The sequence below is a fragment of the Columba livia genome, chromosome 4 (assembly GCF_036013475.1).
Source record: "Columba livia isolate bColLiv1 breed racing homer chromosome 4, bColLiv1.pat.W.v2, whole genome shotgun sequence".
In the NCBI taxonomy this organism is placed as follows: domain Eukaryota; kingdom Metazoa; phylum Chordata; class Aves; order Columbiformes; family Columbidae; genus Columba; species Columba livia.
This window is the reverse complement of record NC_088605.1, coordinates 15,439,403-15,462,736: the sequence shown is the minus strand read 5'-3', so window position 1 is coordinate 15,462,736 and position 23,334 is coordinate 15,439,403. Positions and strand designations below refer to the sequence as shown.

Below are 23,334 nucleotides of genomic sequence, written 5' to 3'. Positions count from 1 at the left end.
TTTCTAGTTTTTGCTTTGAAAGTTTAAAGCTTGCCAGTACTTCTTGCTTATCCTCTACAACAGTGAAGGAAGGAATCTGGTCTGTCTTCCCAAAGGAGAGCAGAGAGACAACAGTCACGCCATGTGCTGAAATCTATCATTGAACTGCTTTTATTTTTGACTTTTTTAAAAAGGGAACAGTGAAGCTACAGATAGTATTAGCTAAAATAAAAGTCCTTCTCCAGTGTGATTTTTATCTTACTATTAGTGTGAAGTATTTTTGTGGTTTTTCATAAAGCATGTGCAGTTTGGAATATTTCTAATATAACTAATTGTGCTCTTTACAGAATTGCCATTATTTTTGGCCCTTGTAGTTCAGTTAACATCTGAATTTGGAACACACGGAATGCAGGAGAAATACTGTAATAAACAGTGTTTATTACAGAAGCTTATATTCTTTCGATTATTCCTCAAAAGAGACAACACCATTATTTGTTAATGCTCTATTTTACATCAGTCTAAACTATTACAATAAATTTTACCATGTTCAAATATTTTTATAACCTGTAACATTTTAAATATATCTTTTTATTTAGGGTATTCTCCTGGTTTATGATATTACCAATGGGCAGAGCTTTGAAAATTTAGAAGACTGGTATAATGTGGTGAAAAAGGTGAATGAAGATTCAGAAACACAGCCACTTGTGGCTTTGGTTGGAAATAAAGGTAAGTTCTTCATACTTAAATCTTAGTTGAAATACTATGGATGTTTCTTTCAATTAAAGAAATGTCACAGGGCATCTTTCTTTAGTAAAATGAAACTAAATACTGTCTAGTGTGTTATTGCTGTGTACAGATGACTTATTTGGGTCTACCTCAGGACTCTGGTTCTGGGCTATTAGATTGAGGGACTTGCTGCATTATGTTTTGCGTAGCCTGCAGCCTCTGTGCCTGCGCTTACTTTACTTGGGGAGCAGCGCACAGAAGTAAAGAGATGTCTCTCACCCATGTTTGAATTTGATAGGGCTTCAGGATGTAGCCATGGCATGCATCTAGAACAGAGAACTGGGAAGCATTCCTGGATCTAATAACAGGTATATCTCATGGTTTTGTACGTCAAGAGACTGCTAAACTAAGTACTAGTATATATTATTTAAAATAACTACACTATGTGGTAGGCATAATATTTATGAGTTGCTTATTAAGCTTTCTTGCATGGTATCTGAAGTTTTGCATGAGGTTGCTTATTTCCTGTTGTTCTGGGATTTTTTTAACCTGTTTTTTTTTTTTTTTTTGATCATTTAAGTATGATATAATGGTTTTCTTCTGACCACCAAAATATGCCACTTTAAATAGCCATCACCTAGTAAGTTTCCTGATTAGGTGAATTCCAAATTCCTCTATTTCCAGCTAAGAAATCTTACAGAAACATCCTTGTTACTACATTCCTGTGTAACTGCATCTAGGTGTTCCCGCTCTGGCAGGGGGATTGGACTAGATGATCTTTTGAGGTCCCTTCCAATCCCTAACATTCTGTGATTCTGTGATCTGAGGTCTCTTTACCCTTTTTCTATTGAAGATGATAAAAGCAACATAGAGCAATTCTAGAAACAAAGTAGTGGAAGCAGATACAGATTTTTTTTAACAATGTAAATATATTTAATACAGAATCACAAAATGGTTGGGGTTGAAAGGAACCTCTGGAAATCATCTAGTCCAACCCACCTGCTAAAGCAGGTTCATCTGGAGCAGGTTGCACAGAAATGTGTCCAGGTGGGTTTTGAATGTCTCAAGAAAGGAGATTCCACAGCCTCTCTGGGCAGCCTGTCCCAGTGTTCTAGCATCCTCAAAGAACTTGAACAACAAAAAACAGATCTGATTTTTATTTTATTTTATTTTTTTTTTTTACTTTGCAAGTAGTTTGTGTCCATGTCACAATGTCCATATAATGAACAAACCTGAAAAAAACCCCTCATCCAGCAATTTAGTATTGTTTAAATGTATTTGAAAACAATGTAGAGACAGTACAATGGTTCATTCAAAACCATAAACTGTAGTGTTGCTACTGTGTTGCTGTAACATTTTATGATATTAATTATGAAAGACTACTTATTTTCTGCGAAGAAAACAGAAAAGCCCTTAGAGTTACAATACATAAATAGCAGTTCTGAAACTATAACATAGACAGTTTTGTACTCTAGCTGACCAGAGTCAATAATACAGATTCTGTTGAAATTCAAATGAAAAATATTTTTCACTGATTTATATTTTGCCCCAAAATTGGACTTCCTATCTTGAGTTCTGCAAATCTTATGAAGTATTTACAGTAAGATACACTGTAACATAAGATAAAAAATGTTCTTTTGCCAGAATGACACCATAGATGGAGAAAATCAGGCACTGGTTTCCGTTTGAAGGAATTTTGTCTCTGTTACATACCTTAAGTATATATTTTTCTCATATACATGCCTACAATTCTTAAAAATCCAAGTATTTCCTTGGGAGAATCTACAAATAGATTATGGTTTCATAGATGAGTTTCCGGATTAAGGCTGACTCCGACTAGTGAAAGAGCTTTCATTTTATGAAAATAGCAGCTGAAAGAACAGTGTGCTTGCTACCTTGTTTTCCTTCAGAAGCTGCCTATAAAGAAAAAACACAAAATATTGCTTTCACGTGATCCTAAGGCTGATCGTTGTTGTTTTACGTGTCAAGCGTGTAGGGGATGCTGTTTAAAGAGGTCATTCTTTTGCTTTGTTTTTATTTCAGCATGATAAAAATTAAGCTTTTAGAAGTGTATTGCTTTTCTGAATTCTGTAGTAGAAGAATATCTAGGATGGCTTCCACTCCAATGTTTTAATAGCCTGCGAGATGCAACTGTAGTCAGGCTCCGGTTGTTGCATAAATAGAAAACAAGGTGTTTTTATAGAAGCATGCTGTTAACTCTGGTAAATTATGAAAGGATAAAGCTACCAGTACTAACAAGTTCATCAGGTGGAATCACTGTGTTCGGAATGGCTCAACCTCTTTACTCTGTAAGTGATAAGACACAATGCAAGAGCAAGAATAGGTTTAAAGCCAAGAAAAGCCATTTGATGAATTGATGAAGTTATTTGACCTCATGCGTCATATAGGAGAGATACTTTCAATCTCTAGTATCTGTCTCAGGTTTGCGTTTGTTTCTGAGCTATGCACATCTTTTAAGAAAATATCTGGGTATGCTTGCTTGAAAACTGGAAACATCTATATCCCCAGATGAGTTATTCTAACACTTTCTTTCTAATAAAAGATTTTAAAAATTGCCAAAAATGCAATTATTTTCATTCCTAGCAACGGGAAAGCATTAGATTAGTATTGAGATACCTAGATAAGAATTTGGAAGAATATGGAAGCCCAGCTGAAACCATCTATTTTGAAACCTTGACCTAAATTAAGTGCTGCTCTTTTAAGTATACTTAGCTTGGGCTTAGTCTCTCATTTAACCGTTTTCACTTGCTAATACTGTCTGGAAGAAATGTGTGTTTTTCCATTTTGGGGTAAATACACCTGAGATGTCTGCTGTAGTGCTTCAGAAATAAGAATAAAGCTATAGTTTTTTTTAAAAAAAAAAAAACTTAGATGACAACAATGCAAAATATTTTTCTTTTCAATGAAATATAGAAAACTGTACATATGCATCCTAATAGCTGAAAATAATTTCCTTAGGTAATTTTGTCATTGAAAGCAAATTAATTTAGGTATAGCAGTATGTGGAGTAGAATTGTGTACTAGCTGTTAAATTGTTCATAAAACTGCATGACTTATCTGTGGATTTTTTTATCAATTTGTAGTCATTCTGTTAAATGTGTTAAGTTTGCAGAAATTTCTTCATTATTCCACCAAACTTGAAGAAATTTTTCAGTGCTGATCTAAATAAATTTGTGCTAGTTTTGACTGTCCTTTTTTGTTGTACATTGCAATAGATAAGAAGGATGAACACAGTAAACTACTGTGTGTCTGTTGAAAGCATGATAATTAACTTCAGAGTTGTGACAATTTATTAAAATATCCTGTTGTGATTACAAGAGATTAAGATTTACTCACGAAACATTGGAAAGGTAATTTCTACATACAAAACTCCAGTCTCTCATCCATCAGAAATTTATTTGAAAATACTGTTGTATGAATTGAGATCTCCTAAATTCTACATCTCTTCCCTCTACTTCCCCCCTCGCTCCTTTTTTTTTTTCCCTCTGGACTAGCTAAAATGAAAGTCTGTGATTACCCACTAATTCCTTATAAGTAATTGGGGGAACAAGAGCTTCAGAGATGCAGTCGTTCTTTGTGAAGGTGGTACTTTAAATAAAGTGACTGTCTTCTTCTTGGGTGCTTAGGTTTATTTTTCATTCTTTCTTCCTTCACATACATTCTTTTTCTATTGCTGACTTACACATTTTGTCAGAGAGAGTAGAAGACTGATTAGAGTCAAGATCTTGCCCAGACTTGCGTCCTTCACTTACATCTGATTATCAGTTAATTCTGTCTTTCCATAGATTTTTTTTTTTTTTTGTCTGTGTGTTTGGTAAACAACAAAAGGAATTTTAAAATTTAATGTAAAGTTTTTCTTTTTCATATTAATTGTAAGTCATAAGATTGTAATAATCCTAAAATTTACCGTTGGCATTGAATCTTAAATTTAACGTTCCTTGTAACTCACTGTGCTGTATTTTAATCTTATTTAATATAAAGTATATTTGAAGTGTGCTTATTTCTGTCTTGCTAATACCACTTCATTTGCACCAGAACTAAGGGAGTAAACCTTATAGTTAAATTAACAAATACTTTTAAATTTCAATGCAGTAACTTAAAACTTTTATACGTATGTTGCTGTCAAATACTTTGAGTTGTTATATTCTGCAGGATAAGTTGAACTATAGTTATCAAATGAATTAATTATGTTTTGTGGACTTAGGATCTTGACTTAAATTTGCTGTTGACAAAGTTCAGTAATCACAATGGATCTTCTAGTCGTTAGTGTGAATTTGTGAGGTTTTACTGTGTTTTGCATGACTGATGTGTTTCTTTCCTTTCTACCTTGACTACTTTATATATTTTCCTCTGCACTAATCTCTGAGCAGACTCCTCAAGTGTCGTAGCAACATTCTCAGTGGATATATTGTAAACAAAAATTAACCCAGGTTGCATGGGAGCTACACTCATTTTGATTTATAGCTCCCAAGATGGTCTTAGGGCGGTGGTTATCTGGAGCTTATTTAGGGGTAGGAATTATCAGGTACCAGTGTATACTGGATGGATGAATGATTTCTATTCTTAGAGATATTAACCAGACCCACTCCTCAATAGAGAGTAATAACTCAGATTTTTAAACAGTCTTCATGACAGATGAGGGCACAGAGGAGAATGAATCAACACTAATTAAGAATGTTGACCGTTTGTTCGTCTTAGCCATGATTAATTGATCTTGGAGTGCTCTCTCTGAACAGGAAGTGGTATGCTGTTACATTGTGAAGTTTAAAGGTTACATTTTAGTGTACCCTTTAACTTGCATTTACATACAACCTAAAATGTTTTTACCTATCTTATCTGAGTGCAGTAAGAAACATTTTTCAGCCTGGATACAAGTGAATGTTTACTGTACTGTGTACTAATGTGAATCTGGCAAGTAAGAGGACATACCCAGTCTGTCTTTGGACTCTGTTGCTGCCTTATACACTTACACTCCCCAGTTGCACTCAGAAAATGTCTTCATTAATACTCATTTTGTGATTCTGGCTTATTAAAATTCACAACTATGCATTTATTCTCTTTTCCCTCCCAACCTTCCTCAGCTGTTTTCTGTTCTTGTTTCCTGTGGGCTTGCACTTGTTTGGTCTTTCACCTGTAATTAAGACAAGTGTTGAGTAGCAAATGTGAAGACCCCTGTTCTTTTGAGTCTTATGCTTGATTAAATTAAAGTTCCTGTGAGCCTGACAGCAGGTCCAGTGGCCTGAGCCTCATACGTGCTCCTGGGATTGGAGGGTAAACTTCTTACATGTAGAGACTCCCTTAAAAAGAAAACCTTGTCCTGTGCATGGTCAATTTACCAACTCATTTGAATAAATGTAGAATGCTACCCTGTTTCAAAATATGTATAGAATGTTTGTTTCAACAAACTCCTACGATTAATAGAAGATTGCAGTCTTATGGATTTGTTTGTTTCAATAGTTGGGTAACTTTTTTTTTTTTTTCCTAAATTGTTTTTAACAAAAAACTTAATGAAAAGGAAAAATCACAGGTCAAAATGATCTTTTATTCACCATAATAATATATTTCTAACCTAGTGTCCAAATGTGCTCTGTATTACTTTAGAGATGGGAGCAATTTAGAAACATACATATTTTTGAGTCATAAAATTATCTTGCGTGCCTGAGAAAGTGTCTCTCTTGTGAGATTTTGATCCTAAATCATGCTTGGTGTAATATTAATGGTGCTGGCTACCATCACTGCCAAAGTGATCTATTTAATTATGTCTGTTAAGCTGCCATGTGGGCAAGTCTACTAAATTGTGATATATGACACACTAAAACACGTAAACAGAGCCTGAGCCTCAAGTGTGGTTCTTTACAAAGCGGCTGAGCTCACAGAAAATTACACAGAACAAAAGAAGGAAGGTTTATTGTTGTGTAGTATTTACTTAGATGTATTCCATTGGCTGAGAAGGGAAGACACCTGGCAGGATAGATCACAAGGATCTGGGCATATCTGCTCCATTCTAGCCCCAGTCTCCCTGTAATCTGCTGTGATAAATGTATCTGTTGCATCTGGTTGCAAATCAGCCCATGTTGTACTTGGACCCTTCTTTCAGAATCTTTTATAAAATGATCTCTTGGGTGAGAATTCACAGTGGACACAGCAGCTGCTAAATCACCTGGTTAAAGGCAGGTTTTTAGACTTCTGGACTTTCTTCCAGTGCTGCAGCCATTACTGAAGCATGTATAAAGAAGAGATTTTGATGGCGGCTCTCAGAAGCCACGTGGCCTGTGCCAGAGTACTAACAACAACAACAACAAAAAAAGAGTAGACAGGTGAAATCTTTGCTGTCAAGCAGCTCAAAAGATAATTATCGTAATTTTCTGCCCTGCCTGTCTTAAGACCAGTTTCTGATGGTCAGCACAGACAGGGTTAGCTAGTAGTGAGCTTTTTTTTTTCAGTTGTCTTCTGCTGCAGTATGGGATTCAGTACGGGGATGAAGGTGAATAATACATACATCTTGCCCACAGAAGGTCTGTTACTGTTATACCACTTGTCCGAATTTGAGATTTGGACAGCTAGACAGAGCCCTGATATAAACAGGTGTAATTCTATGAAAATCAATGAATTTGCATACATTTGAACCAGGACAGACTAGATATTGTACAAACTGCTGAAATTAATGTTTTCTCATTTGGATCATATGGTACTTTAACAAGAAAGCAAGGGTAGTCACAAACTAGTCCAACTGATACAATGTCCTTGTGCTTTTTTATTTTAGTTGAGCATTAATAACCTGGTTTCTTCTTCCTGCACGTAAAATCTTGAGGCTGTACTTCAATTTTTTTTATTTGTGCACATAAGTTTTGCCTGCTAAGACCAACCAAGAACTAAGAATATTGTTAATGTAGTTGGAACTAAATGCCAGTGTGATGGAAGTGCCAGTAAATAATATATTCTCCTTCACTAGCAATTTTGCTTAAATTCAGAAAAATCTTTAAGGATGTTGTTGAAAAATGGAAGTAGAAGTAAACCGTTTAAATACAAAGGTTAGAACAGTATATGTATCCTATTTTTATAATAATACACACATGAAATGCCGAGAGATCTCTTACTGTTTCCATGGATTTTGTCTGTAGTTTATTTAGCAGTGTAGATATACATCTAATAAAAAAGATGCTGCATAAACCATAGTCCAGGCTGAATGTGCTTCTGTTTTTGGTTTAGGTAGAAATGTTTTTTCTGGCTGCGTCCTTCATACTTAGGTCTTCTTACAACAAATGGAAAGCCCTTAATTGTACCTAAGGGAATAGTTAATCTACGGTGGACATATGGTGGACAAAAGCTGAGTCTAGTAAATGAAAAAAATTATAAACAGAAAATGTGTGAATGCCTGCACAGTCTGAGAGTCATGGGGGATATTGTACTATTGGATTGTAGCTTATTTAAAATTAATTTGCTATTCTTTTCTATTAGTATATTAATGAAAGCCAGTGCAGCATAAAACCGTGGTTTTAAAAACCAATCAATTTCATGTCTGTTGTGTTGGATTGAAAAAAAATTTGTTCTTAAAACAGAATTTCTTTGCTTTACAAGTTGTCCTGCTCCTGCCTTTGCCATATGACATAAATGCAATTTGATTTCATTAGTGGAGTGAAGCTCTCTGAAATTTTTAAAAGTTTGATTGGGGGCAGTTAATCAGTGTTAACCCTGAGCAGCTCTTGGGCTTTATGGATTCAAGCACTATATGTGGTTGCACTGCTCCAGCAAAAGGTTAAGTATTAATGGAAAATGTTCACAGCTCTTTTACTCAAAGAAAACATGTTGCGTGTAAGTTTTCTTTTGATTTTACTTTTACAGTTACATTGAATGTCTTCATTCATTTAGCCATCCATAAAGCAAATATTGTTGCACATGCAGTGGATAATAAGTCTTTTTAGGACTACTTGTGTGGTATGTCACAGATCATTAACTGCAAGTAACCACCTGACTTGAGGGAAATCTGGAAGCATCATTACAGTGAAATAAGCTTTTATTTCTGTATCACTGCAGCACATTGATTTGTAGGAATGTCTCCATTAGCTACTGTGGAAATATATTCTCATATATTATTATTGAAGGAAGTTGATGAGAGAGGATAACCAAATTTCACGTGTGAATAGCACATTAGTATTAGGATTTTGGACAAAGTAGGAAAAAGACAAGTGCTATTGTAGCATTATTTTCTACTTAAAAGTTAGGTAGTAGACAGATCTTTTTATAATGCTTCACATTTTCAGAGTCAGACTAACAAAATGTAGTAACAGTTGTACAGTGTGTGTACTGCAACTTCAACTGAAATGCATATAGTAATTGAATATGTTTACCACTCTGTACAGGCAGAAAGTGTGGAAGAGAAGTTTCTTACTAATCAGCAGGGAAAAAATAAGCTTTTTCTATTTATTTCAATTAACCATAAAATGTTAAGATTTTTCTGGGAAGTATCCAGTAGTTGTTTCAGTACAATATAGAGGGTGAAGCACAGCCTATGCTAATATGAGGAACAATCATAATGGACAACCTCTATTAATATGATTAATAGGAGTTTGTACTGAGAATAATGCAATTCTGAAATATTGTCCTGAAAATATTTTAGAAAATTTGAAGCTTTTGCAGAGTTAAAGTAATACTGTAGGATTATCTTCCTGTGTTGCTGTTTGTCAAAATAATTTGCTGTCAGGTCCTTTAGGAGCAAAATATATAGAGGACAGATAAATGAGTAGAGTGTTCAAATCAGCTGCTTTTAGTGGTATAGTATGAACTATGTACTTGCAGATTTTTCAATGAAGAAGAAAAATTACGGGAAATGCATCATATGTGTATTCTAAATTGTATAATTGTCAGCACATTATCATGTTTCTTGGGCATTTGCAAGAGAAGAAGCAGGGATTCATGGTACTGTTTCAAGTTTAGTCCACAGTTACAGCTCCGTGCGCTTGATGTAATGAGACATTCTGAGTTTATGATGCCCATTTCAGTATAGAAGTATGTATAGTCTGCTAAATGCAGGGCTTTTTTGATAGATCTTCAAGCATATTAATGCCTTCATGACATCAGCACCTCTGGTTATGAATTCTTTATTGTCCCGGTATTTGAGATAGTATGCCTTAATGTGGTTCTGAATGAGGTGCATTTTTTTTCGGCTATCTACTTGGGTTTATTTTATAAGTCAGTTTTGAAAACAGGTATTTGAAAAAAGGTATTTCATTATTTGCCTGTGTAATGTGAAACTGTGAAGGTTTTACTGGGGGAGTAACTACTAAGCCAGCATCAAACTTTGCTTGATCTTAATAGTTCACTGAGGTAAGCCAGGCAGTTTAAATGCCAACAGCATTTTCGTTATTATTGTTGTTATTTACGATCTGTGCTTCCAGCCTTCATGATATGGAGGATAAACTCAAAATATGTTTGTTTCCAAAGGAGACATCTAAGATTCTGTAGTGCAAAAAAAGTCAGTGTTAAAAAGGAATTAAGATCTGCCGAAATGTATTGGTTAAGGAGGTGGAGTACAGTGATGATGAATAGTAAATTAGAAAGCTAGTTTGTTTATTTAAAAAATGGTCTTAAAAGAGGACAGCTTTATGTACCTTGTATGTAGTTTCTATTTAAAAAATACTGAGTTCTCTATGAAATTTTCATTATAAATTTTAGCTTTCTAAACTGATATTTTTTGCAGAAGTAGTCCTTTCCAAGTTTTGTCTCCCTTGTTTAACAATGCAACAGTATATTTTGTTACTACGACAATGGAATTGTAAATATGTAACTTCTGCTGAACCTTTTGAGAAGTTTTAGTTTAATTCCATCCATTCATCCTTTGATGCTCTGAACACAAGGAGTAATCATCCCATTCCATCCCGATTAGTATTTTTAACACTTAAAAATTTTTACAAATGTAAAATAAGCTATATCACATTTGATGCGTTGCCTTGTTTGGTGTGGGAAGTCATTGACCTTAAGATAAAAGTTGTAATTGTTTACATAGGTGTAAAATTTAGAGCATGTTTAGTAACTTCAGATGATCTGCTCCTAGTTTACTCTGGTGTTTTCATGAATAGCCCCAATGGTATAATATTCTTTTTGATTGCTTTTTATTATATACTTACCATGTGGTCTTTATTTTGTGGTAAGTATTGTCCAATTTGTTTACTTATTTATGTTGTGATAATAGGAATATATCATAGTAGTATAATACTAGTATGTGGCAGTAGAATTCATTAAAGTTTTGAGACATATACAGAAAGAGGAATAATGTTACCTTTTTCTGATTTTGACTAGAGAACACATTCCTAAGCATTCTTACATAATTGCTTTTGAAAACCACCATTAGGATCATTGCCCTCTTGTTTCAGATGCTGAGCAAACACAAATGAAAAAAAAAAAGACACAGACTAAATAGTTGAGGGAACACACAGTATAGTAAAATGTCTTAAGAAAAGCTCGCTTTTGAAAAATACTGGGATATAATGATGTATGTTGACGGCAACTTTAAAATGTTGGATTTTGCAATCTTAAGTGTTTTTCGTGATAGTTTAAAATGAAGGCTGGAAAAATTAAGATTTGTACAGATAGCGCACCTTTGATACTTTGGAAAGAGAGAGACCCTTGGTTGCTAAAACCTACTTTATACATTTACAGATGTTTGAAAAGTCATTTGCTGTAGGCATGCAGAAGGGAGAAAGCACTGTATAGAAGTTGTTTGTCAGGATGTTAAGTTGAACTGTTTCAAAAATATTTTTATGTTCTGCTCCCCACATTGAAAATGGTGGCATTTTGTGGTCTACTTCTCAGACTCCCTTCAAAACCATTATGGAAAAGCTTGAAGTATTTTGATTCGGTGATGCCACTGATACATCTCATGGGAAGTGTAGGGCTGATGCTTCTCCTCCCATTCTCCTACGGGCTAAGCTTCTGATGCTATGTTTATTAAGGCTGGTTTTGTTTTATTTTTCCTTTTATGTCTTTCATGATGTATCACATCCTCTTAGGTATGATAGGAGTTTGTGAGAATAATGCATCATGGATACTGTCCAACTGGCCAATCCAGACTTGGGAGAAAATAACAGTGTCTAAAACTATTCTGTTAGATTTTTTTGGGGAGGGAGTTAGTTTTATATTATATTCAGTGAACAATGCTGTAAAGAAGTTTTCTAGAAAGCACTGTATAAAGCAATTGTAAAATATGGAGTGCAAGTTCAGGCTGTAGAAGGGTTCTGGGTTTTCCTAGAAGTTACTTTTTGCATTCTTTACTGTTCGTTCTTGTCATCCTACATTAACTTAATGCTACAGTAACTGTAACTGTTTACAACACTACTGATGTCTATCAGGAACAATTGCTGAAGATGTCTGGAATTAACAATGTTTGAACTTTTTTTTTTTTAAGTCAAGGGTTTTTATTTCTTAATTTGTCTCAAACTACACAATACAAGTAAAGGAAACAATGTAATGAAACAATAAAGAACAGTCATGGTAGAGATCTCTATTGCTGACAAATTGCCTAATAATTAACAATTTTCTTGGCCTGGCTTTTTAAATTTCATGTGTTAAGATGACCTCCTTTTACGCCATAAGTTTTGCAGTTTTATTTTGGGAGTGGTGTATCCAAAAGGTTTTTAGAGAATAGTTACTGGTGTAGTCGCATGTTTAAGTGGTTGATCACTAGGGCAATAATGCTGGTTTCTGAGCACAGCCAGTGCTTTTTCCAGCTGCTTTATAGTGATATCTTGAAGCTTAAAATGTAATCTATATGGGTAAGCCACAAAAGCCACTATATATTAAAGCAGACTCTGACAGTAAATCAAAATTGGACAGCTGGCAACACTACTAAAGTCATAAACTTATTTATTAAAAAAACTAAACAGAAGAATTATATTGAAAAGAGAGGAATATGTTCTACAGACCAGTGGATATAGCTTAAAACCTGGAAAGTGCTGCAGATTAAGGGCCCAATTTATGAACATCTGTTCTGGCAGTTTCTGTGAGATTCTCATGTTCTTTACAATAAAAGTGTGAAACGTGTTTCCACCTGCCCCCCCGCCCCCCACCTAATCATGCTTTTCTGCAGTTCATAAAACTTGCATTGATTCTTTTGCAACCGGGCCTGTCTGCTTTACACACTTGCTAGAGTAATTACTATTCATGAAAGAGCAAGTACTGCCGCAACATCACCATCCCATGGTATACGCTTGTCCCAACTTGTTCCAAGTGGTCTCATTGCTTCAAAAGCAGTGAAAGAACACAGACATTTCCTTCATATATTTAAACTTAGAGTGTGGCATTGAACTAATGATGGAAGCAGATCACTAGAGAGCAACATGTGCAGAAAAATGTCTTGTATCTGGTTTCTCTGAAAGTGAAGCGTACTTCAAATCTGGTGTTTTGCTCTTTAACTGCCACCAAAACAACTTTTAACTCTGCTTATCTCTTAATTTTGAAATAAATGATTATGGAATTATTATTTTAATTACTATGTTTATACTAAGTAGTACCCTACATTTTTGTGGTATTGACAGGTATGTGGGATTAAGGTTTAGGGTGTTCTTGATCATCTTTGAGAGGAAACTGAAACATCATACATTCAAAACTGAGCGTCTAGTTCCAGTGTCAGCAGTACTTTTTTGCCTTTGATGTCAGCATGACCAAGATTTGTTTCAGAGATTTTAGCCACAAGCCCTGCTTTATAATCAGGTTTGATCTGCATGGCAGAGGTCATCATATTTTGCTTTCTAACTCTTGCTTCACGTCTAGTAATTCAGACTGAATTAGGATTGATCATTGTGAAAAGGCCGTTGTTTTTTTTCTCAAGCAGTGCAGTACACACATTATATGCTAACATCCCAAGCCCTGCTCCCATTAGGAGACAAAGGCAGTCTCTCAACAAAATCAGAGATTAAGAAACCAAGGTGCAAAGGAAACACTAAGCAACCATTCAATAAAACCACTTTCCTTTCCTTTCCTGAGCAGGTTATATTGCTTTATTGATGGAAATGGTTACGCTTTCTTTCCATTTGATTAGTTTCACCATGTTATGCCTTTATTTTTTAGGTTGCAGAACCATATGCTTTTATAGTTGTTTAACCTGTGGAGAACACTTGCAGCTAAGAGTCCTCAAGGCAGGAAAATCTCTGTGTTCCTTCGGGGAGCTAGCTTCTGATATGTTCAGTATCATACTGACTGACGGGAGGGAAAAGCAGAAGGATTTCTGGTATCCTTTGGACGAAGGAATATCATATGGAACAAGGCATTTTCTGTTTACACGCCATCCATTTTTGAGCATTTTATAGTATGGGTGCATCTCTGTGGTCTTATTTGTAGTATGTATCAATTTCTGAGATCACTTGTCTAAGTCTTTTTTTCAGTTAACTTGTGGAATATTAAGGAGCTGTATTTCTGCCAAATGTATATTGGTCATTGATAGTTTTTTGTCTTATCATTGAACAATACTTTTATTATTGATAATATGTATATTTGTAGTGCTGAGCGCAGTACTATTAGGCAAACTGGACAAGAAGTGACTTATAACCACTTCATAGTTGTGGAAGTTGAATTTTCTTTCTGTCTAATATGAAACATGCTTTTCTGATTGGTACACTATGAATCATTTTACCTGACAGTGGTGTACAGTATATTAATCTCAGTTCTTAAAACATGGTTTTATTTGTAAAAGATTCAGAAACATTAGTGCTAAATTTGCTTTATCAGTGTGTTTACCTGTGGTGAACTTTAATTGGTTGTGTTTGATGTGTTAAAGTATGCAAATATGCATCTGCATAAAATATTTTACTTGTGACCTGGGTTCCATTTGTCAAACTGTGCGTTTGATTCAGCAAGGAACTAACCCAATGGAAATCAAGGCTCCATATCATCAAATGCAATATTAAATTATGTCCCAGAGGAACCCTAGGCAGGAATCCAGGTTGTAGTGGTTTTTTTGCTGGACCTGACTAGAATATTCGGGATTCCTGTTTTTGATTAGGTCAGATTTTCATACTTGTTATGAGAGCTTTATTTCTCATCCTTGAGTCTTTTACTTGTGGGTGGACAAGGGGGGCAAACAGATGGCTGTGTAACTAAAATTTTCCACCTGCCTCCCTCCATTAGGCTCTGCTGTCCAGGCTGGCTTACAAATCTCTCTTCTTGCACTTCTTTATCCTTTCCGTTCTCTTTATGCCTTGTCCCTTGTGCTTGGTGCAAAGGGAGTGCTCTTAATGTTGTTGGTTTTCTTTTTCAATCATAGATCTTCTGTGAGTGCTTTCATAAACCTGATATTAAGCCACCAGGTTTTTGTTCTTTAATTTTTTAAAAATAGTAATGTTTTTAGAAGTGGGGGTTACTTTGCATACTTTTTTAATATATTAGACATCTAATAAAAATCTAGCAGCTTCTCTGGCCGAATAAACTTGATGGATGAACTGCTGAGGTCTTTTGGTTTAAATAGTAGCTGCACTAGTGCACTGGAAAAGCTTTCTTTTGGAGCTCTTACAGTCTACAGGGCATATAATCCAAATGGATTAATATGGCATTTCCTTCATAATCCCAGGAATATTCTGCCTTAAAAATACTTTTATGTTTTTCCTAAGAGTTTTAGTAGAAAAGACCCTTTAAATATGTGGTGATATCTGGAATTATTATATTTTCATTGTGTGCTTTTATATTTAATGTGTACAAGTAGAAATAAAACATGGCATTTTTATTCTTTCTTTCTGTGGGTTTTTTGTTTGTTTTTGTGAATTTGCTATCTAGTGCTATGTATTAAGTAATTAGGACAAGAGAACAGAATTTTTGTGAATATGCCTGTGCTTAAAAATGTAGACTGCTGTCTGGTGGGATTTTCAAATGTGGTTAAACCATTGCCTAGTTGCCCACTAGCTGCTTTGATACTTTAAAATATCCCCCTAGGAGTTCCTGCTTGCATTTTTAGGTTTCTCAATACCCTTGCAAATCTGATTCTAAACGTTTAATTATTCCAATAAGACATCTAAAACCAGAGGAGGTTAAATTCTTTTGAGAACCAAAACAGTAAATATATGGCAGTAGTAGTGAGCTTGTTCTGAGTTGTGTGTCTGAGTTTTCTGAGTTCCCAAATGTATTTGGGAGTAAAACTGGGACCCGTGAAGCCGCTTCATTCTGGAATTAATTTTAGGATTACTCTGAGGGAAAAGATAGTCGACAGCCAAATCCTATTATATTTGTAAAATGCAATTTAATTTAATTTTGGAAAACATTTCTGAAGAAACATAGAGTTAACTTCCCATTAGCTAATAAAATCACTTAAGTGTGGTACACACTTAGTTTTGTGAAACTTATTTTGTGTGTTTACTCTACCTCACTTACTCTGGAGTTCTTTTCCCTAGCATCAGCACAGCTGCATCATCCATTTCCATGGTCCTTTTAACCTCTACTTTTAATTAAAAAAAAATTAAAACAGATGCTGTTTAAAGCTTCCCATTTAGTTTTCGGAAAATAAAAGTTCACATCTAGCTTAGGTGTGTGTGAACAGCTGTTAAAAGCCACAAGCAAAACAATACTTATAAAAGTGGTAGGGGGAATTTTAAGAGCAAGCTGCCAGTTTGACTGTATTTTTCAATAGCTCTTCACTTTCAGCCAAATGGCTTTAACAATAATTTTCTTTGAAAAAAACTGTGTTTTATAGAAGCAGCAGCCCAAGCAGTTACACCAGTGGTAATAGGAGGCAACTTGTCATTTCTCTTTAACTTTTAATGAAATTTTTCTTTGAATCTGGGGAAATTGCTCATTAGAGAGGTTGGAGGGGCTGATGTCCACCCATGCCCACCCACCGTGTAAGTACATCTGTCCCCATCCGATACTAATGAGGGGTCTCATTCTTTGAGATTCCTGAGTTCCAAGACTAAGCATAGAAAGATAGTACTTCCCCTGTGCCATATTTTGCAGCCGTTATGGTCCTGCTCATGACTTCAGCATTTTGAGGTAATCACAGGATTTCTTTTTTGAGTCTGAGTTACCAAATTTGACTAATCGGTTGAACAGAACCATACGGGGGATTTATCAGATGTTGAATATTTAAAAGAAAGAGGAAAGATTTAGATCATTCCTTGTTCAGTCCACCTTCTGTACTATAAGGAGCTTTCAGAGAAAAAAAAAGTAGTTCTTTCACAAACTTTTTGTCTTTACTGATGGGGAGGGGGTACTAGAGTATAAATGCTCTGCGACCTAATAACCATGTATATGTATGTTTGGAACTGATTTGGGCACTTTTCTTTGGGCCTGTCCTAGCTGGTCCTTTTCACAAGCAAGATGTCATTGCTGTAGTGCTGTCTCAGAGGTGTGGTGGCAGTTTGTCTGAGCAGGCGTGACCGGTCCCACCAGGGTACACTGTGGTGGGGACACAGCAGGTTTGCTTAGATCGAGCTTACACTGTCAGTGTACACTAACGCTCAGAACACACATCTGGATGTGGAATTGTCTCTATACAGTTTGGAAGCCTGGCAGATGTATGGCTGTACCACAGGTGAGGGCTACATGTGATATATAGACATGACTTTGTGCAATTCAACAAGCTTTTCATGGTAACTTGTGCTGATCCACAGGGGTAAGGTGTCCCCTGAAACACACTTTCTAAATAAGTCTTTTGACTTTTTTTTTGGGGAGGGCAGCCTGTTGTTGAGGTGCCTGTTATCTCTTAATCTTAGCAGAATACAGCCTGTGTTAACTGGTGCTGTCACTGAAATGGTCTCTCTTGGCACTGGTCCCTTTGTTACACTTCTAACTGCTGTGTTGGGATTTCCACACTTGTGTTACACCTTCAGGATCAGTTTTTCGCTCAACAGCGTAGCCCAAACTATGCAGCCTAATGTTTTGGGTTTGAAGGTTCGATATGGCTTTCATTTGACACATCTGCTTTTGCAATATGCCCATGTTTTCTTCGCATGGGCAGCTGGTGAAGAGGAGTTGTGTAGCAATGTAAATTCTTTTAAAGTTATTTTGTCATTGTTTTCTGCTTATATATGTGTAAATATGTTATGACTTCATATTATTAGCAAGCAAGAACCAAAAAGCTTGTTTATCATTTCCAGTTTCTTGGATGTCTCATTTTTGCGTTTTTTTAGTCAGAATTGCCTAAAAATTTCCTACTATTATTTCTGAAAGGAAATGAAGAAACAAGTGGGACAAACAAAATTCAGACTGACTAACTTCTGTCACAGTGAGTATCCCTGGTACCAAACTATAAAGCTCTCACAGGACTCTGACTATGCTGGGATTAGAATTTTGGGTATAAATCACAGAATTATCCTAAAGAACTGGGAAAAGTTCAGGTAGTCCTTGTCTACAGCGTGTGTATAGGAGGGCAGCAATGACAAAAGGAATGAAAAAGCTTTTATATACAGCGGGACGAAATAGACTGAATTCTTTAGCAGTAGGAAAATGGCAAACAGGTGTACAAAACCGTGAGAAGAGACTAGAGAACAATTATATACCATCTTTTCAATACAAGCCCAAGGAAGCTTAAAATAAACAGATGAAACACCTTTTTCATGTTGTGAATAATTAAATTGTGGGAGTCCTATTCATTTTCTGTTGTAGAAGGCAAAAGCGCATGTGGGTTCAGGAAGGAACCGCAGAGATTTGTTCACCAGTGGCTGTAAAACACTTCAGGTGTATTCCTAGCAACATGGAGGTGTAGCGTCAGGCTGGGGAATGCAGGCTGCCTCAAAGTGAGGTGTGTATTAAGGAATGATCATTGTAGTTGTATTGTTTCTTATTTTCCTGCCTCAATACCTGCTGTTGACTGCTCCTTGAGGTGTATTACTGGCATGGGTTTTACCAGACCTTCAAATACTAGATTTAAAACCCCCAAATTCCTGACTTTGAGCTGCTACAGTGACTGCTCCAATGCCTCCAAAAAATAACCCCAGAACAGTGGGTGAAACACCCCCCCTTGCCATTTTGCCCTCAGTGCCTTAGGTTGTGTAGCTGTATTTACATATATTACTTTGTAGCTGGGTGGTTGAAACAGTGCAGATGGGAGAATGTGACCTGGAATCTGGTTGTTGCTTCACAGACTCTCATTTATTTTTCAACACAACAGTCTTTGGCTAGAGTAATTAAGAAGTTTGTGGGATAGAGAGAGCCACTGGGTATTGGAGTAATCCCTAGTCATTAATTTTAGGCCCTCAGGGTCTTTACAGTATCTGCTCTTAACCAATTCAGCTATGCTAGTCATACAGACTCTTCTGAAAACACCACTTCTTGCCTACACCATGTTAAAGAAGTTTGTTTTGCTGAAAAGTTCTAAAAATCTAACATGTTGTTTAATGTTTTTATAAATATGTTTTAAATGGAAGTATGGTGGTAACGTTATTTTTCCAAGAGTACTCAATAGCGGCCTAAATGAATGTTTAAACTTTAACTAAACTCTCTTTACTGTCATAATTTTGAAAAATTCACCCATGGAAATTATGCCTGCAGAAGCTCTATGCCCTCTTAATGCATATTAGAAGAGGTGGAGCATACAAAGTCACAAAGAAACTAAGTCATCATCAGGGCTGTGCTAAAGTTTTAGTAGATAATATCTTGGGGTTATTTACAAGGGACTTGTTAACTTCTTGACTCATATTCTCCCTTTCCTTTTCAAACCCAGCAAAGGAAGTGCTGCTTATCCTTGAGGACTCTTAACTATAAAAAGTAGAGTGGTTGTGTTTAACTGTTTGAGGTTGTGACTGACCAAATGATGTGGGAAAATATGCTTTCAGCATGTAAATTCTGCTGTAAGTCAGATGTAGTCGATTTCACTAACTTCAATAAAAATTGAACGAAGCAGAAACTCTTGATATTGTCTTTGGTTTTAGGAAGATTTAGAAAAAAGGTGTTAAAGTTTACAAAAAGAAATCTCAGCTGAACCTTAACTTGCTTGCTTAATATTTTCGAATTAAAGTGAATACTGACAAGAATTTTTAAGAGTGTGCGTGTGTCCAACTCAGCTGTTCCCAGTGCTGTTCCCCACAACCCTCAGCCCAGTCTGAGAAGGTGGTTTCACAACTGACTTAACCCAGTTGACTGTAGTCGTGATAGCGCTGCACCGAGAGATGGTTCAGTTCATTGATCCAACCTAAACTGAAGAGAAGAATGGGATGAATTCTTGTTTGAATGAACTTGTGGATTCCTGTTATTTTTCAGTCATACTATCACATAAGAAGGTTTGGGAGTGCTTGGGACCAGAACAGGGAAAGCCAGGACCATCCATTTGGTTTGCAATTATGGTAGTTTAAGCTGCTAAAGAAACTACCACTTTTCTAATTCTAATTTTCTAATTCAGGCCAATCCCTTCCATTGCACCACCCACTTTCTTGATAAAAGTTTTTTTTTGTTTTACTGTTTTTTTTGTGTGTGTATGTGAGACAAGAAGAGTTAATTGGATTGCTCTGCACAGTCAGATGGCCAGGTTAACTCTGAGAAGAGTGTGGACCCTGCTCTGTTAGATCTGTAACAATCAAATGATGTATAAAGTACTGTTCTTATTCCTTTGGGTCCTTTATGCAGTATATAGCTTCTATAAAGTTGCAATATTAGATTACTTTTTTAAGCTTTTAGTTTGTTTGGAAAAATAGTAGGTATAAATATTGTAGAAGAGCTTTTGTATCTGAATTAATTATAGCCTTCTATCAAGTTATCAAAGTTTGTGATCGAAGTGTTCACACTGCGGTAGAAATTTGTCAGGAAGAAACGAGCTATTAATTGAAATTCAGGGGTTTGGTTTGTTTGTTTGTTTTTTGCCTGGATGACCAGTGAAATTATGAGAGTTCGTAAATGGTAAAAGAGGTTTGTACAGTCCCATTTCTACTGTCTTGTTTGAAATCATCATATTGTTGAAATATAAATGAATTTAATTCAGTTCTTTGTATTCTATAGAATGCTGTGACTCAATTTAAGAAAGAGCTGATAAATTTACTATCCGTGACCTGGATATTTTTGCTTTTAATTTCTCCTTTTATAGTTAATAGATGTATGTTATATTTCTTTACTAAGCAGTCTTACTTTTTTCTTATAAAAAGTAATTTAATATGAAGTTGAGTCGTACTATTAATTTTTTAACTACCAGTTCAAAACAGTTTGGCTTGGTAATAATTAGTTATAAAAGCTTCCAATGGAAGAAAAACTGGGCTGCTGTCAAACAGGATTTGATACACATGGAACAGTTAAGCAGTAATAAATTGCCTAGTAACTGAGTAATTTCACTCAGATATGTGCCAATCTTGCTTCTACATTGAAAAAAGTTTGGAAGAAGAACTGATGTTTGAAATTGCTTAATGCTAGAGGTTTATTGTAATAACAGTAATACTGACTTGGCCTGATCTTTGAACATTTAAGGCTTGTTTTTATATCCCAGTGAATGATTTCATGTTCATTTATAATTTTTGTTGTGGGAGAGCTCCCAGAGGCATATGTAGGAGAAGCACTAAGTGTCTCCAACTCTTTATTACATCTGTTGGAAGCAACGATGGAATCAGGCATGGAAGGGCCCTGGAGCTGACCTGGGTTGGCTGTGGTAGGACCGAGTAATTCAGAATATTGAATAAAAGCATCACGCTGGAGAGAATAGCAAGTTTTTTAACATGGCTGTTTGGCGTGAAATCAACAGAAGAAAACCTGTGGAAACAGTTTGTAGAGATGAATGCAGCAGCAGCCATCAAGAATGCTAGAATGGGTCCTGTGAGGGAGTGTTATTCATTAGATAAATGCTTTTTATAGGAAGACATTTTCTATTAATAGTTATTTTTCATGGCTTCATGAAATATACTGTTCTGAGATAGTGTCCTCAAAATAATGCATAGGAACATGTTTTAGGAACTGCTGTGTTAGAATAAAGCTTGTCGGTTGATGCTATAGTATGTCCAGATTTACTATTTTTGGAATAAATCACTTGTACAACTGTACCTAGCTTACAAGGCACTCTAGAATGTTTGAATTATAGGCACAACTGCAATTGTGTCTGACATATTGTGAGGGTTTAGTGAGGGGAAGGTGGTATGTGGTGGTGTGTTGTTTTTGTTGTGTTGTTGTTGTTTTGCTTTGGTTTAATATTCTGTCTGTAATTGCAGACTGCATCTTATCTCTTAATAAGGAAATATCTGCTTCTGCTAACATGAAAAATTTAGTCTTTCGTAGGCAATAGAAAGACATTGTTACCTAGGCTGTCCGTTTGAATGCTGACAGGGATTCTGGTCCTTCTGAGGTCACGGAGGCTGCACTTCCGTGATGGGTCGGTTTTGTGGTGAAGCCGGTTTACAGCTTGAAGTTACACTGCTACCCCAGGGGAAATCAGATCTGTGACTTGATCTGTGTTAAACAGAACATTACAAAAAGAAATGGCTGTTTTTAACATTGAGCTTCATAAGCTCATATGAATTGCATGGCCTCCTTGGTAGGTGAGGGGAGAATAGAACCAGGAGTGGGGACAGGTTGGTGAGATTTTCCAAGCTTTGGTGCTGGCATTGTTAGGTCTGTGGCTGGAAGGTCTTGCTGTTGACTGCAAAAGGAGGCAAATGTGAGTGACTGAAGGGAGTGTCTAAGAATCACACACACACAGAATCACAGAATCGACTGGGTTGGAAGAGACCTCAGAGATCATCGAGTCCAACCCTTGGTCCAACTCTAGTCCGTTTACTAGATCATGGCACTAAGTGCCATGTCCAATCTCAGTTTAAAAACCTCCAAAGGTATGAGTTTTCATTAAGATCGCAAGACTTCGAGTTGATAAAATTATAATGAGCTTTATATTTTATGGCTGTTAATCCACTAAATTTTTTTGAATTTTAGAACGATAAAGTATGTAGTAGTGTTCTTAGTATTTAATTGAAGCCGACTGTACTTTTTACTGGGATTGATAAATTCAGTGATGATGTAGTGGATACTTCAAAATTAGAGAAGATATTTGAGAGAGATGAAGAAAAGCTGATCCATCCATGGCTTGCAGATATATTGGACTAGCACCATCTTCTGAAAGTTTAGTACATTACAACTTGATGTCTTCACTAAGGTATTAAAGAACTTAAAATTAACTTTTAATTTCAGTAATCACAGTGTCTTTTTTACACTCTGAGTCTATGAAGTTATTAAACTAAACCAAAACAAAGAATATCTGTAATTGGATTAGTGAGAAATTAAGATTTTTTTTTTTTTTTTTACTATTTTTTAACCTCTGTCCTAAAAAGTACGAGAAGAGAAATGATTTTTTGAAAAAAACTGTTTGTCGCTAGTAGCTCAGCTAAATAAATACATTTAAATTTAAACGTTTTCTTAATGTTGTTTCACTAGTCCTGATAAAAATAATTTAATGTTGAATCCAGGAAGGGTCTGTTGCTATTTTTCTGTCAGCAAGTTTTGTTTCAGGGTGCTTGGACAGTCATTAAAGTTCAGTGGAGAGAAATTTGGAAACTACTATCAGAACTGCTAATGTGTAATCTAAAGAGAAATGTGTTGTTTGAAGTTAGGCTCATGGCAATTCATTTGTCCAGAAGAGCTCACATGAACATTTAAAATATATATATATATATATATATATAGCAGTCATCATATGTTAAAAATAGTCTTACAAGGTTATTAATAAAGTAA

At 35.7% G+C, this 23,334-nt stretch overlaps 1 protein-coding gene across 14 annotated transcripts in view; it reads left to right on the top strand.

Moving 5' to 3' along the window:
• RAB28 (RAB28, member RAS oncogene family) overlaps nucleotides 1–23,334 on the top strand; it is a 64,405-nt gene that overhangs the window by 19,766 nt on the left and 21,305 nt on the right. For all 14 annotated transcript variants that reach the window (XM_005501326.3, XM_065060556.1, XM_021286149.2 and 11 more), the window contains exon 4: nucleotides 576–705. In XM_005501326.3, the coding sequence (XP_005501383.1) occupies nucleotides 576–705 (130 nt within the window). The remainder of the gene's footprint in view (nucleotides 1–575; nucleotides 706–23,334) is intronic.